We start from the raw sequence: 15,077 nt of genomic DNA, 5'->3' as shown, positions 1-15,077 counted from the left end.
GGTTTTTAACGATAATTATTACGTATAGTTTATTTGTAGTATTTAATATTACTGTTTTACAGAATTTTTTTTTATCTGTGGCATTTATCAAAAGAGAAGGAAAGCACATGTTGTTGGATGTTCTCAAAAATATATTAGAAATAACTGCGAAGACCTTTGACCTGTACAAGGCAGTTTCACACAATAATCTTTTGTGAGAAAAATGCCACGTGTTGTTATTCCAAAAAGCGAAGATTTTTCACTGCGATGTCCTTCATCTATTCTAATCTGTCGATGCTAGCACGGCATAAATAGAAGCCATCGTCATTCTCAACAGTAAACGCGACAGTTTCCACATCTTAAGTTCTGAAGATGGCGAATAAAATCGTTTTGCTGTTCGCAGCGGTGGTTCTGATAGCGAATGGACAACAACACTCCCAAGAAGAGAGTAAGACTTTTACATTTATGTATTTTGGATAGAATTATTGAAAAGATCCCAATGATTAACAGTAGCAGTTTGATGTCTATTTGTGGCAAAACTTGCGAGATCTATACATGACTGTGGTAGAAGCGTAAGACACAAACGTTGAACGTTAATGATACTATATAGAACGAATACTATTTAGGGACTCCCAAACCTCTGTTATATTTATATGTTGTAAATAGAACTTTATGTGAATTAGTTACTTGTAAATCACGTGGGAATCCAACAGTAGAGCGCTGTTCGACTGGCTGTTCTTGGTTGACCTTCACAGAATGTTTTCACGAGTTCTGTGAGAAAAATCTCGCTAGTTTTCAAAGACTGGCTCAAGAACTTTTAGTAGAAAAGACGTTAAAATATTCTTCTCGTTCTAGATGATGTCACCTAACAAAGCAGTCGTTGGACGGTACAGGGTTGTTCTTTAAATCTCTTGATTTTAAGTATTTATTTTAATATAATTTTTTACTTAAACTAGCACAAAAGCAATGCTGATTAAGTTTTGGATACAGTACGACTGGATTTCTGAAGTATTTTATATTTTATCATCTGTAGCAAAATACATACCGTGGTGCTGTTTACCAGTAATCAATAAAGTGTTAATAGAAATTTAGAGCAGCTGTAGCTTAGTAGGATTCGAGGGAGCCATTTGATTTGGATAGACCGGAGTTCAAATTCTGTTTATGACACAAAGAACCTTCATCAAGGATTTTCAATCAAAGATGAATTAGCTGGTCTCATACTCGGAAACTTTTCTTCCTTAATTTGGCTTTAACATCAATGAAAGCAGGCAAACTGCTAAGTAAACACCCAGATCTACACACGTAAAATACTATTGGACAAGACTGGTAATGAGAAATCACCTAGTTCTATAATAATCACATAGTAAAGTAGTTACTACGTGGGAACTACTACTAGTGATATGATACATCATCATGCTAATTTACCATGGGGGAAGAGAAATTTGTCCATTAAGCACTTTTCCATTTTCAAATAAATCTGTTGTGATTATGGATTTTCCCAAGTATTATTAAATTTAATAACAGTATAAAACTCATATACGTATTATGATTATTATTATTATCATATATTGCAATCTCTCCACATACATTGAAAAATTCCAAATAATTTCAAAACCACAATATGTCTTTCAAAAAAATAAAAATAAAAAAACAGCAACACTCCCGGAAGATTTCACGGACCTAATAAACTGCGTTAGATAAAAACAGAATAGTATAGTCGTTTTTTATTGACCTAACAAAAGCGTTTAACACACTAACACAAATCCTTGTTGAACAAACTAACATATATTGCAATCAGAGGTGGTCTACGCCAATGGTTCAAAGCATACATGAAAAACAGAAAGCACATTGCACATCAGCGCGCAGCAAAGAGGATACCGGTAACTTGTGGAGTACCTCAGAAGGAGCTGTTGTTCTCTCTCCCATTCTGTTTAACACACACACACACACACACACACACACACACACACACACACACACACACACACACACACACACACACACACACACACACACACACACACACACACACACACACACACACACTAAATATAACGAATTCCTCTCAAACACCATTACAAAGACAAAAATACGTCTCATCCAAACCCAACCTCTCCCTTCAAATTTTACATATATCTTCATATATAAATTCCCACGCACGTATAAAGAGTTAAATCTACGGGTACTGAAACATAACCACGAAACCACAGCCATCTATTATCTTCCTCAGATAAGCTCTGCAGAAGGTTCGTGAAAAAGAATGCAGAAATGCCACCCAAACAAACAAGTCGTGTATCATAGAGAATGTACTCAGTAACTTATATAGTGAATTTTTGTAGAGAAGTTAAATGTCTGTATTAATGTTTTGCTTTTTTGTTTTACAAAAAAAGTAAAACAAAAGACAGAATGCAGAAAAATTATGTGTATTAATATAAAATCATTCCACGATTATTATTATTACTATTAAAGTGTGAATTGTATTACTCCATCGGATAGTGAATTGTATTCACATTCTTGCCAATTCATATGTAAATTTGAGGGAAAATATTGAGTTAGTTTAAAAATGTATAATTATATTTATAAAGAATTCAAGACTGCATTTTGTATTGAATCCTTGTATTGCACGGAAAATATGTTGTATATAAATAAATATTCTGTATGATAATAAACCTTGTCATTGTCAAAAACAATAGTATGTACACACACACACACATGTGCACATGTATACATTACAAACAGTATGTATCTCTGAACAATAAAATTTTCGATTGATTAAAAAAAATAAGTAGGCGTAGTAGCAGCAGTAGTGGTAGGAACAATATTTATGTGTTCATGGATATTCTATTAAATTAATGTTATTTTTTTATTTTCTTTTCAGTTGACTTGATGAAATCTGCAATGGAAACTGCTAGTAAGTAAATTGATAATATTTCTTAAAAAATTTATAACATGCTATTTGTCCATAATCAAATCAAAATTAATTTCATAAATTTCTGTGTGAATTAAAATACATAACAGTTTTAAGTAAATTTTTAGTCGAGTTAAATTTGAATAAATCTTAAATCAAAACAATTGAATGAATAGCTGAACAAGCAAAGATGCTCAGATGAATACACGAATTTGTATTCTTATTTTCTTTCTCAGATTCTTTTTAGATTTATCTTCACTTTAATGTATTTCATTATCTACAAGATTTGAGGATCCCACCAGCGATCTTACTGCCATACTGTGTGTAAAGACCAGAGTCCTGATCTTTACTCACAGTGATGTCACCTCGTTATGCTATTTACGAGTTGCATTACTGGGATATCCAGTTAATGTGACTATACACTAGAACTGGAATACCTTTCTTGATTCAAAATGATTCAACACGATATAAATTTTTAAAAGAAAATGAATAAACTTTCTACGATGGTCAACATAAAGAAGAAAATTTTGCAATTATAATGATAATATATGACGTAACTCTTAAAACAGATGTTGAAAAACGAACCTGTGGGTGTGGGGGGTGATCATTTAACTCTAATAATAATGGAATAAAATCTTTCTCTTTATAGACTTGTATCAAGGAGACATCACAGGAATTGATCCCTATGCTGTAAGTATTTATATTTCCCACTTAGAAAACTAAATTATGTATTTTTTAAGTTATCTAAATAGAACCAAAATTCGTTCGATATCATTCTAAAGATTTAAACCACAGTCGACCTGCAGCTGCTTTGCTATTTTCTTTTTTTTAATTCAGTTAATTCGGATATATTGTAGTTTAACATTTTGATCGATTTATAAATAATGAAAAAATGTATCATTTATTATTGCTATACATCGTTAGCTTCTTTGATCTGTAAATTGTGTTAAAAGTAACATCAAAAAAGATTTATAAAAAAGTAAAAAAATCGACCTTTCTTACACTGTTTTTTTATTTTAAATTAATTAAATATTTCCAGGACAGAAATGCGATTGTAAATCCTGCAAAATATTGGCCTGGTAAAAGAGTTCCATATGAGATCCATTCTTCACTTAGTACGTTGATTTCTTCTTCTTCAATACGTGCAAAATTGTCAATCAATAAATAAGTTAAAATTTTTAAGCAAAATGTGTAAACTTTGCTCAGCAGTAGTCGATGATTTTGACAATTTACATGTTAACATTTTTAGATAAATACAAACCGATCATAATGGAAGGCATTGCAGATTACCATGACAACACGTGCGTCAGATTTGTAGAGAGAACTCCAGCCGACAAAAACTATATCTTAATGAGACCTATACGAGGGTAAATATATAGATAAATTTGAAATTTATTCGTTGTAGTTACTACCATCATTCCCTTAGTATCACGATCTAAGGCTCATATTAATCAAATGAAGTTAATTAATTAAATAAAAGTTATAGTAATCCCTAACTTTAACAACGTCAACACGCCAACAACAAAAGAATTGAAGAATTTTACTCAGTATTATATCAAGATGACGAATTTAATGAAGAAGAAAACGACTAAGAAATGCGTGAAGTACCACAGATTCCACCAGAAGAAGTTATGCGGAGCATCCAAAGCTTGCAAAATGGAGAAGCTGCAGGTGAGGATGGAGTTATAATAGCTGAACTTCTAAAAGAAGGTGGAGAAATGATCTACAAAATCGTAGCAAAACTATTTGCCTTATGCCTGAAGAAAAATAATCTACCAAGAACATGGGAAGAAGGCTATCCTAATTCTGATACATAAAAAAAGGTGAAGTAGAAAACCTCAAAAACTACCGACCCATTTTTTGTGGTTTACAATGTTTACAAAAGTCTTGGCTCATATAGGCTTTGCGTGACTCTAGATCTACCACAACCAAAAGAACAAGCACTGAATATTAGTTACCATTATGTCTTGATTTTATTGATTATGAAAAGCCTTTGATTCAGTAAAAACTTGTGCACATAAAACATTACGAAACCAACAAGTGGAGGAGCCATACTTCAGGATCATCGAATCATTGTACACCAATGCCACAGCAGCAATTAATTTCAACGGAAACATCTCTACTGTGGAAATAAAGAGAGGTATAAGACAGGGTGACACAATATCTCCAAAATTATTCACAGCGTGCCTAGAAGAAATATTCACCTTCTTGATTAAGAAGGGAAAGGTCTGAAGATAAATGGAAGCAATTTAAGCCATTTACTCTTTGCAGATGATATAGTTATCTTTACTTCAATTACGCATGAATTACAGACTCGTATCCATGAACTCCAAATTGCTAACAAAACAGCTGGCCTAAAGAAGACCCAAGTTACGTTCAATAGCTATGTCCAACCAGAAATAATAAAAATCAATAATGAGGAAATTAAACAAGTAGATCATTACATATACTTAGGACAACAGATATCAATGGAACAAAATATCATGGATGAAATTAAAAAAACACACGAAGCTTGGGTGGAAAGCATTTGGAAAATTACATTCAATATTCAAATTATGCCTGAAGAATGTATTCTTCCAATGTATTCTTCCTATATTAATATATGGCTGTGAAACATGGACACTGAATGCAAAGAAAATTCAAAAATTAAGAACAACACAATTTAGTATGGAAAGAAGTATGCTTGGTATCACAAGACTGGATCACAAAAGGAATACGTGGATAAGAAACCAAACCAAAGTCTCTAACCTAATGGAAAGAGTGAAACATCTGAAGTGGCAATGGGCTGGGCATATTGCTCGAAGACAAGATTAACGATGGACAAAAGAAGTACTGGATTGGATTCCATGAGAGAAAAAACGACCAGGACGCCGACCTAAATCACGGTGGATTGATGATATCATCAGATTTGCAGGACTGACATGGGAAAAGATAGCCATGGACAGAGAGTTTTGGCGTAATCTTGGAAAGGCCTTCATCCAACAGTGGATTGATAATGGCTGATGATGATGAATCCCTAACTCCAACAACGCCGGTTAGTTGTAGGAATTATCTCGCTGTTAAATGTTTTTTCAATGCGATGAAAAATTCAAGCTTACTCACTTTCAATAGAAAAGTTCTTATAAAGGTCCTTGAGATTCTAAATGGGATTCGAACCGAGATCATTATGATCAAAAGGTATCATTGCTATCTTCGGGTACACGAAGTAATACTTCATGTACCCAACACGAAGTGTTTTTGTTCCTGTTACTTCAACAGGAACAAAAAATCGAAATTTTTCGCTCCTGTTGAAGTAGATTTGGGTGAATTGTGTATGTGGCTTATGAAGGAGCCAGCAATGAGTCCTGGGACTTCACTAAGGTACTAGGTTATAATAATAACATTTTCTCGTTTACATTACAATTGTTATTATATTTATAGAAATAGTCTTTGAAAAGAAATGTTCCAAACTTAGCAATGAATAACGATTAGATGTAGGCATCATTGATTCAAACGGTTAACTGAAATGTTTGTGGATTGGAAGGAACTTTGGATTTGAAGTCTAACAACAATCCTATCCTACTCGTCCATCCATCCTAGGACTGTTGAGTCCCTTCCTATGTTGCCTGAGCTACGGACTCTCGGTCAGTATAGCTCCGTAGCACATTCAGTATAGAGGAGATCTTCCTCAGAAGATGGAGGACGGTCTTATAAGTGGATGATAGGATTCATTTTCTTATTCAAGGCCAATTTACTTGCCTGTGAGTGACAGTTGAAACTAACACACATAAGGGAATGATGAAAATTAAACACGAGATTAATTCTATGAAATATTTTAGAGATTTCTTTTTGTATTTCCTTTTGTAGAAATTATCGAAATAAAACAAGCAGTAAATAGGGTTGTTGATTAAGTAAAAATTTTCCTGTTTACAGATGTTATTCGGCTCTTGGTATGCAGGGGGGAGTACAGGATTTGTCACTTACTGAAGGGTGCTACTATAGACAAACTGTGACTCATGAACTTGGACATGCCATTGGATTTGATCACGAACAAAACAGATCAGACAGAGATAAATATCTTACAATTCACTGGGATAATATGTGGCCAAGTAAGTTACTTTGTCTTTAGTCTAGATTTCTTCTTTAATTTTAAATGATATCAAGTCAGCCTTTATTTAATACTCAGAATTCAATATCACGATTAAGGATACTAAATATTTTGTGTCAAAATTGCTCATTATTTTTTGTTATCGTGTCATCATAGAGAAGAAGACTGGGTGTATCTATTGCCAGTCAAGTCATACTGCATTGTAATAGCCTGATGGTTTGCTATGTGTTTAGACTGGATGCTGTCTGTCGGGATTTTCGGCTTTATAGAAAAAAATCTAGTTTTAAAGATGCCGATGAACACAAACAGTTGAGAGGATAAACACAATCATCTCATAGCCTTTGTTATGTTTTTGTTTAACTGTAAATAATCATAACATTTTTTTTCTGTGTTCGAGTAATAATAATTTATTTTTTTTAATTATTTCGTTTACTTATTTTTCATAATGTATGTTTTTTTAACTTTATGGCTAATTAAAATTTTATTCTTGGCAACGATGTTATATTTTGCTTTGTGTGATATTTTGTTTCAGACCAAACTCATAACTTCGACAAAAGAAAACCATACGATGAAAATCAATTAGGTGAGAGTTTTGATATCGATTCCGTGATGTTGTATGACAACACTGCATTTTCAAAGGATGGTCGCCTGCATACTATGGACGCCAAAAATGGACAAAGATTACCCATCATCATTGAAAAAAGGGGACTGAGTGACAGCGATATTAGAAGAGTAAACAGACTCTACCAGTGTCCAGGTAAGCGGATTAGAATCTTAAATTGTCGTATACACACAGCATTATTTATATATTCTATATAGTAACAAGGTTTCCTTAATGTTCCATTCCTATTTAGATCTCCGAAAATTATTAACTGTAAATTTATGAAGATGTTTGCATCTTTTCTTTGAAGATGCATAATCTTCAAAGAAAAGATGCAAATTGCTATAGGTTTAAAATAGTCCTGTTCAATTCAAATCATTACTGTTTGTGGTCTATTATAGAAACTCTGCCTAATTGAGTTTTCAAGTGGTGAGCGTATCTGCTCATTAGCCAAAAGGCTGTGGGCTCCAATCGGACATTGGACATGAATTTTCGTTATGTCCTTTCTTCATTCATACATACAAATATGCACTCTCCGTGATGGAATGGGTTAGCACGGGAGACGTATACCCAACCCCTCTCTTCATTAGGGGAAAGAGATCTTCCTCTGTAGTCAGAGAGATTAGAAGCAAAATACAACAGAAATTTCAGTGAGTAAATTATTATATTTTTTTATTTCTGATTGCATTCAAAAATTTTGGGAATAATGAAGTTTCTAAACAGTAACCCTCAGAAATTGGGAAGTTTAGTCAATCAATATAAGCGAATATGGAAATTATCTTAGACATCATCAAAAGAGTGGGGTTTGTACAATGATGTAATTGAACATCCTATCAATTGAATTTGAAGCAGTTTTAAATTAGAATTGCGAGAGACCGCAAAAATAGATACAAGTAATGACAAAAATATGCATACTAATATAAATATATACCTATAGTTAAGTAACAGAAAGAAATTTTGAATACGAAAAAGACATCTAAATTTATATATCTCATAAAATAAGTAACCAACAGGCTAATAATTTCGAGGTCACGCTGGAAATGATCTGTGATGCATGCACTGCGAATCACTGTTAAAGGAGAGTACATCATCGTAATACCTTGAATTTCATCTAAACTCTTGATCATAAAGATTCAATGGTATTATATACAAATCGAGGCAATTTTAGTACATTACATGAATGCCTATTATTAGACACAAACTACAGGTGTTTCGTATTCAGAGATAATATCAAATCGAAGATATCGCATTTTATTTAAGTATAAACATTAATGATTCGGGTTTGAATTATAAACTCCGTTTGCTTTCATTAATTATGCTTTAAATTTTAAATTTCTTTTACGATAGTACATTTAAGGGTTAAATCCAGGAGCTCTCAGGAGCAGCAAATATGGAAGTTCTTTTCCCCATGAATGTATATATATCACTGCAGTAGATTCAAAGATGGAACAGGCTACAAACACTAACTTCATGTTATTAAAATGTTTGAAATTGAGGAAAATATATACGTTAGTAATACTAGCACCTAAAGCATAATAATGCAGACTATAATTTTTGTAATGCTTCTGATTTTCTTTCACTTTGATAATGTCAAAAATCATGATTCAAGGAAGAACATACACTGTCATGCGTGAACAACAAGACGAAATGCAAATTGAATCCATTTATTTCTCTATTCCAGTGCAACAATAAATTTATAATAGAGTGTTGCCCGTTTTCCTTAAATGTCCTTTGTCAGAAATTATGTGGTTAATCAGTCATATTTCAACTATACGTTTTCGTTTTTTTTAAAGAGTAAAATAGAATATTCTCTTTCAAAGTTCAATAACTCTGAAGTTGGCTTCTTCACCTCCAACAGCATTGTATGGCCTCTTGGCCATGCTAATTTAAACAGTAACACTTGCGTTGATATTTTTGTGATATCATTATTAAAATCTTAATACAATTGTGTGACTTACACGAGTATTTCTAAACTAATTACCAAATATTCAGAGTTGTATATAATCAACATTTTTATGTGAACCATACCCAAGAAAGGCTATAAACTAAAGCACTTTAGTACCATTGATGGGATGAACACTGGAGACCAAACAGAACTTTTAACCCACTTCAGGCTTCCAATAAGCCGGAAAAAGCACCAAACTCTTTAGTAGGATCCACATTCCAAGCCTGTTGGTTGAAACATTCACTCTCAACTCAGCCAATCAAGTCGAGTTGAGAGCGAATGACAGAATATTAAAACTTTTTTTCGCTGCATAATTATTACAATGTTTGGCCATCTATGCCCAACATCTAACTAGCAAACGATTTAGAATATTTGCTGCAGAAAATGTATGTTAGTCTGTGATATTTTTTGTTCGTAGGTTATACTCGTCCAAATCCCCCTCCGATGCCAGATCTCTCTTGTAATTTTGAAAATGACAGGTGCGGCTATGAACACGAGCCAGGTAATGGAAAATTTGACTTTCGACATGGAAATAAAGCTGACTTAGGACGATCAGGTAAATTATAGTTTATTTAAGAGTTTGCTTTTTTCCTTTATGATGGAACATCCTTATAAGTTTAAGTTACTTCTTATCATCTGCTAATAATAATAAATTTTATATTATCCTAAATGTTCCTTATTAATAAAATAAAAATTCCTTAAAATAATAGGACTTCTCGAATATATTAATTTTACTAGGAATTTAGTTATTGTAAAATTGGCAGAATTTATTACGCATTGTGTAAATAGATGTATAGAAAATTTTCTGTAATACAAACTCGTTAGCCAAGGCATTATGACCACCCAGCCTGTTTCCGGCTAACCAGACTGCACAATTGACCGGAAACAGGCCACTCATTGCTGTATCCAGATATGGTTTTGTTCTCATGGACATCATTGGAAACACTTTGACTGGGAATTCTTGCCTGTGGATTGTTGTGGACCAGATATTTCCCTACATGGTGATAATATACCCCAATGGATCTGGACTCTGTCAGAAAGACAACGCTCCGTGTCACAAGGCCAGCATTGTTCAAGATTCGGAAAGCATATTCAAGCATTCCCTGATATCCTTTGGCCAACTTATTCTTCTGATTCGAATCATTCTATCGAATAAATGATTATGGGATCATGTGGAAAGCAACATCCGTCTATCAAGATCTCGATTGGTGATTTCTGGTTATTATTCTGTCTGGTTGGTCTAGAATACCCCAGATCAGCTTCACTGGTCCAGTTGAGTCAATGCCAAGACGAGCGCAAGCAATTGTTTCTGCCAAAGGAGGCCAAGCATGCTGCTTGGTGGGTGGTTATAAGGTTTGTTTTCATTGGCGTAAATTTGGTAGTAAATAGTAAGGTTACATTCAATCTATTTAATTAATATATTTAATAGTATTCTGATTTAATAAATAGATAACAGATCTTTAAAGTAAACAACATTATCTTAATCAACATTACTGTAAATTACTACAATAAAGAGCTAAGAGGCTATTTTTTTTCGGCGACGTAAATTAAGTTAAGGGCGTTAGTGTTGTACTACCAGGTGTTGACTTACGCTTGGACTCGCCGGAAGTTCGCATGAAACTCTTAGATTTCGATCTTCGAGTTTTTTATTCGGCTTTGAAATAATGAGGGATTTATTATCCCCTTAACTTAATTACTGAAAATTACCATTAGAAGTAAAGAGATGATCTTTTAGACTTTTTTGAAACATCTCCAGTTAGTTTTAAATATTGCTATCTAAATTTTTAAATATTTTCTCTACAATTTTTCTTTTGTTCACTGTAGGCAAGTATTTGTATTTTGAAACCCAAGGTCTTGCCCCTGGTGAGGGAGCTGCTATTGCATCCCAATGGTTTGAAAACCAGTGGACAAGAACAGGATGTCTAAAATTTGATCTTTATCATAATAATCCTGCAATATTCTTCAGTGTGTTCAATGGCCTAACTGGACAAGACGTTTATACGTCTCGTCAAACTCCCAATAATTGGCAGCGTATTTCTGCCCCGCTACCTATGGACGGAGATACAAATTTGGTAAGTATTCTTATTTGGCTTTTTGTAATAAATCTTGAACGAATATAATTGGAAAGTAAAATATTCAGTTCAGGAATAAGCCTCACAGTTTAATTTCAAAAACGAAAACGTGTATTTTTTTATTTCATAAACACTGGATTTTATTTTTCAGATTATCATCAGATCATATCTTCAACAACGCCAGGCGGTGTCTGCAACAGTTGCCATTGACAACCTTGTCGTGAGCGGTTTTCCTTGTTAAAAAATACCCAACTAAATAATCGTAAATAAAAGAAGTGTGTTAAGTAAAATGGGTTTGTTGTTTTTCTCTTTTTTTATTATTTGTCAAATAATGAAGTAACACGTTCAGCATCAAGATATGTTCCCGTTTACACAATTTATACTGGAATTGAGGAGTTGTGTTTCTATCCGATAGTAGAGAGTTATTCAACTTTAAGAGTTTTGCATTTTGATTGTTTACGTATTACGAGTTCGGTGGCTTCACGTTGAAAGCAATAGAAATGGTTACAAACACATTACATGAAATTTTCTTGCAAATAAAAAAATATAAAAATTATTTTTAAAATAAAGCCAACACTACATAAGGTTATACAGAACTGGAATTTAATTAATTCACTGGAGAAAAAAATAATGCATTATATAATCTTATATTAACTGGTTAGTTAAGCTACTTACTATTATGGAAAAATACATTAAAGCGAACTCATTTCCTTTTAATGTACAACCACGCCTAGCAAAACTGAATGCTATCACTAGCATTCGTTTTTGTTAGGAGTGGGTAACTTCATTGTTAGCACGGAAGTCATGCAGTGAAACAGGATTAGTAGGGGCGAATAGGATCTGCATTACAAGTATGTTATCTTTGGTTTAAAGATAAGAAATAATTATTTCTGTTGCTATATAGGAAAACGTAGGACTTAAAAGAAACTCATAAAAAAGTAATCATATTGCCTTCTGTTTTCAATAAACTGGATGCTGGAAGATGGCCTCTGGCAAAAATCATTGTAATATTTCAGAAACATAAATTCGAAAAGTGTCATTACCAATCCTACAGATCATACCTCTCCCCCAAGGGATCATACCTTTTTTTATCCTTTAAAAATTATTTTTTACATGTAATTAAATCAATAAAGAGGCATATACGACTTAAGACTTATATAAAAACAGTTATGCCCCACAGGAACTTTCAACTTTTTCGCAGAAATAAATATTGAAAAAATTTAATAATTAAAAAAAAATAAAATTCAATAAATTAAAAAATTAGTATTGAAAAAAATTCTTATACACACACACATATCAGTGGATTCAATTTAATTAAATGGATTAACATTTGAAAGAGATTTCAAATGTTAATCCCTTTGTTATATTAACAAATTCCCTTTGTTATATCCTAGTTGTTTATCTACAATATCATGCCTCTAATTATCCCCACCCCACGCCTTGATAGCATTCGATTAATAACGTATCGAATACTGAATGTTGCACACCATTGTTTTTCTTCTTGTACTAACAAACTAATTCGTTATTCCTGGATACTGATTTTCTCGAATGTATAACAAGAACTTTATAGGAGTTATAGCAGAGACGTAACAAACCAAAGAACTCTAGACGTCGGGAGAAAAAAAGTAAACACAGTACAGTAATTTTCATGATTTAAAGAAATTTGGGGAATTTCTGTTGAAATTCCCCAATATTAAATCTGTTGAAACTATTCTTATGAGTAATGTGTTGGATATTTCCCACTGCGCTCGTTAATGCACGTACCGACCATTGAATTATAAGTCTTTACGCAGATGTATACAAACATCTCTTACGAAGGTTACGTGCTCTGGGTAATCGTCAATAATGTTGGTCCTAATGGGGAAAACAGGATTTTTCGGAGTTTGATTAAGGGCTTATTGTGGATGCTCGTCTGGTTAGAGCCACTATCTTGAAAACAGCCGAGATGACTGGTTTATTAAAAGATGAGATATCTTGGTTGTTTAATCAGTAGAAAAATAACCTACATTACTTGTCTAAGAGGCACAACTGTGGTCCTAAGACAGACTGGAACGAGATCACCATCGTCTAAGAAGGCTTGTACAGACAAACAGAACTTGCTGTGTGCAGCAGGCGTTTAACGAAGCATTTAACGAAGACTGTTCCCTACCGGATATCTCACGTAACTATACGCAGGGAATTGAAGAGGATTGGTGATGGTAATTGCATGCCTATACGGAAACCGCAGAATTAAACATGTTTCTAATTCAGCAGCTGATATATGTATGACAACCAAAACATTCTGTGCAAGTTTAGCATATCGTATTATCGGTATTCTCTGGAAAGTCAATAAATCTAAATGAGTTTGTTTCTTGGCGATTTTTACGATGTCTGAAAGTATACCTAGCAATAAGTTTGTATTAAAATTTGCTTTTTTTTTTAAAACGAAACATTACTGAAAATAGCATGTGGATATGCGTGATATGGAAATATATATAAGCATTCGAATGGTTTTATCGATTTAAATGTGGTGAAAGCGCATTTAACAGTAATCTGCCAACACTCTTCACAATAATTAATGCCGAGAAAGAGATAACTCATCACCTGCAATTTTGATTTCACATTTTGCTGACGATTCATTTATAAAACAATACTTCATGGTAGAGAGTGGAGAAAGAGGCATCAAGAGAACACGTGATCCCGCACCTTCTTGTGACACATTTATACAAACCGTCAGCCCCAATTCTAAAGATCTCTCTGACATCGCGCGAAGTACACACCTGTATCTACCCCTTCCATTTTTACTATTAATATTTCCCCGTTTAATTTTAAATATTTAACAACCAATATTTTCCCCTATTTCAATACTAATTTTCTTCATTTAAGAGAACAGAAGAAAATGAGTATCGTAATATCTTAAGAATGGACCCAATCCTCCGGGGAGGTCACTAATTTTCTAAATTCTAGGGAGCGCATCGTCATGAATACATTGAAATTGCTATTGACATGCATAATATATCCGGAAGATGTCGCCACTTACAACAACCAGCAAAGCAACTCACTGGAAATATAGTACAGTATATGTTACGTTATCTAAACACGGTGTCTAGTCGAAACAAAATGAGTTTCGAAGTATAGAATGTATATCAGACAACTGTGAGTAATTTAAATGAAGAAAATAGTTTACTTTTAGTGAATATCTCAAAACAATATGAGGTAATTAATTCTCAATCCGCATATAAAACTGTTCTACCTCTGCGATTAGGTTTTCGCCATTAAGTAATGCTGGATTAAGAGACCTATCTTTTCCTCCAAAATTATAAATTCTCAACAATACTGGAGCCTCTCAGAGCACGTAAAATATTCCAATTTCAAAAATAATACTGCTTGGCCTTCCTACCACATTAGTTACCACCCTCTGAATGAGAAAAGGCAGCATGCAAGCCAATGAAGCAGCTCTTCCACCATATTTGAGTCATTTTTCAGACATTTCCATCGTGAGCTAT

At 33.4% G+C, this 15,077-nt stretch overlaps 1 protein-coding gene across 1 annotated transcript; it reads left to right on the top strand.

Annotated features, from left to right (window-relative positions):
* Positions 1 to 327: 327 nt before the first annotated feature.
* LOC150095312 (astacin-like metalloprotease toxin 1) lies at positions 328 to 11,882 on the top strand. The gene is made up of 10 exons (XM_090410409.1): positions 328 to 427; positions 2,858 to 2,890; positions 3,537 to 3,577; positions 3,927 to 4,002; positions 4,137 to 4,254; positions 6,800 to 6,975; positions 7,507 to 7,731; positions 9,939 to 10,076; positions 11,345 to 11,592; positions 11,744 to 11,882. The coding sequence occupies exons 1-10, from the start codon at positions 352 to 354 to the stop codon at positions 11,831 to 11,833; spliced, it is 1,221 nt and encodes a 406-aa protein (XP_090266535.1). The 5' UTR covers positions 328 to 351; the 3' UTR covers positions 11,834 to 11,882.
* The last annotated feature ends 3,195 nt before the right edge of the window (positions 11,883 to 15,077 follow it).

This window comes from Typopeltis vanoorti, chromosome 20, assembly GCF_054136105.1.
Source record: "Typopeltis vanoorti isolate ZY-2024b chromosome 20, IOZ_Tvanoo_1.0, whole genome shotgun sequence".
NCBI lineage: Eukaryota > Metazoa > Arthropoda > Arachnida > Uropygi > Thelyphonidae > Typopeltis > Typopeltis vanoorti.
Note: the sequence above shows the minus strand (reverse complement) of the source record. Positions and strands in the feature narration are given on the sequence as shown.

Excerpts from the sequence above, each read along its gene's own strand:
- LOC150095312 (XM_090410409.1), top strand. The coding sequence starts at position 352 with ATGGCGAATAAAATCGTTTTGCTGTTCGCAGCGGTGGTTCTGATAGCG. Across the intron at positions 2,891-3,536 it reads ATCTGCAATGGAAACTGCTA|ACTTGTATCAAGGAGACATC; the intron begins GTAAGTAAATTG and ends TTCTCTTTATAG. Across the intron at positions 3,578-3,926 it reads CAGGAATTGATCCCTATGCT|GACAGAAATGCGATTGTAAA; the intron begins GTAAGTATTTAT and ends AAATATTTCCAG.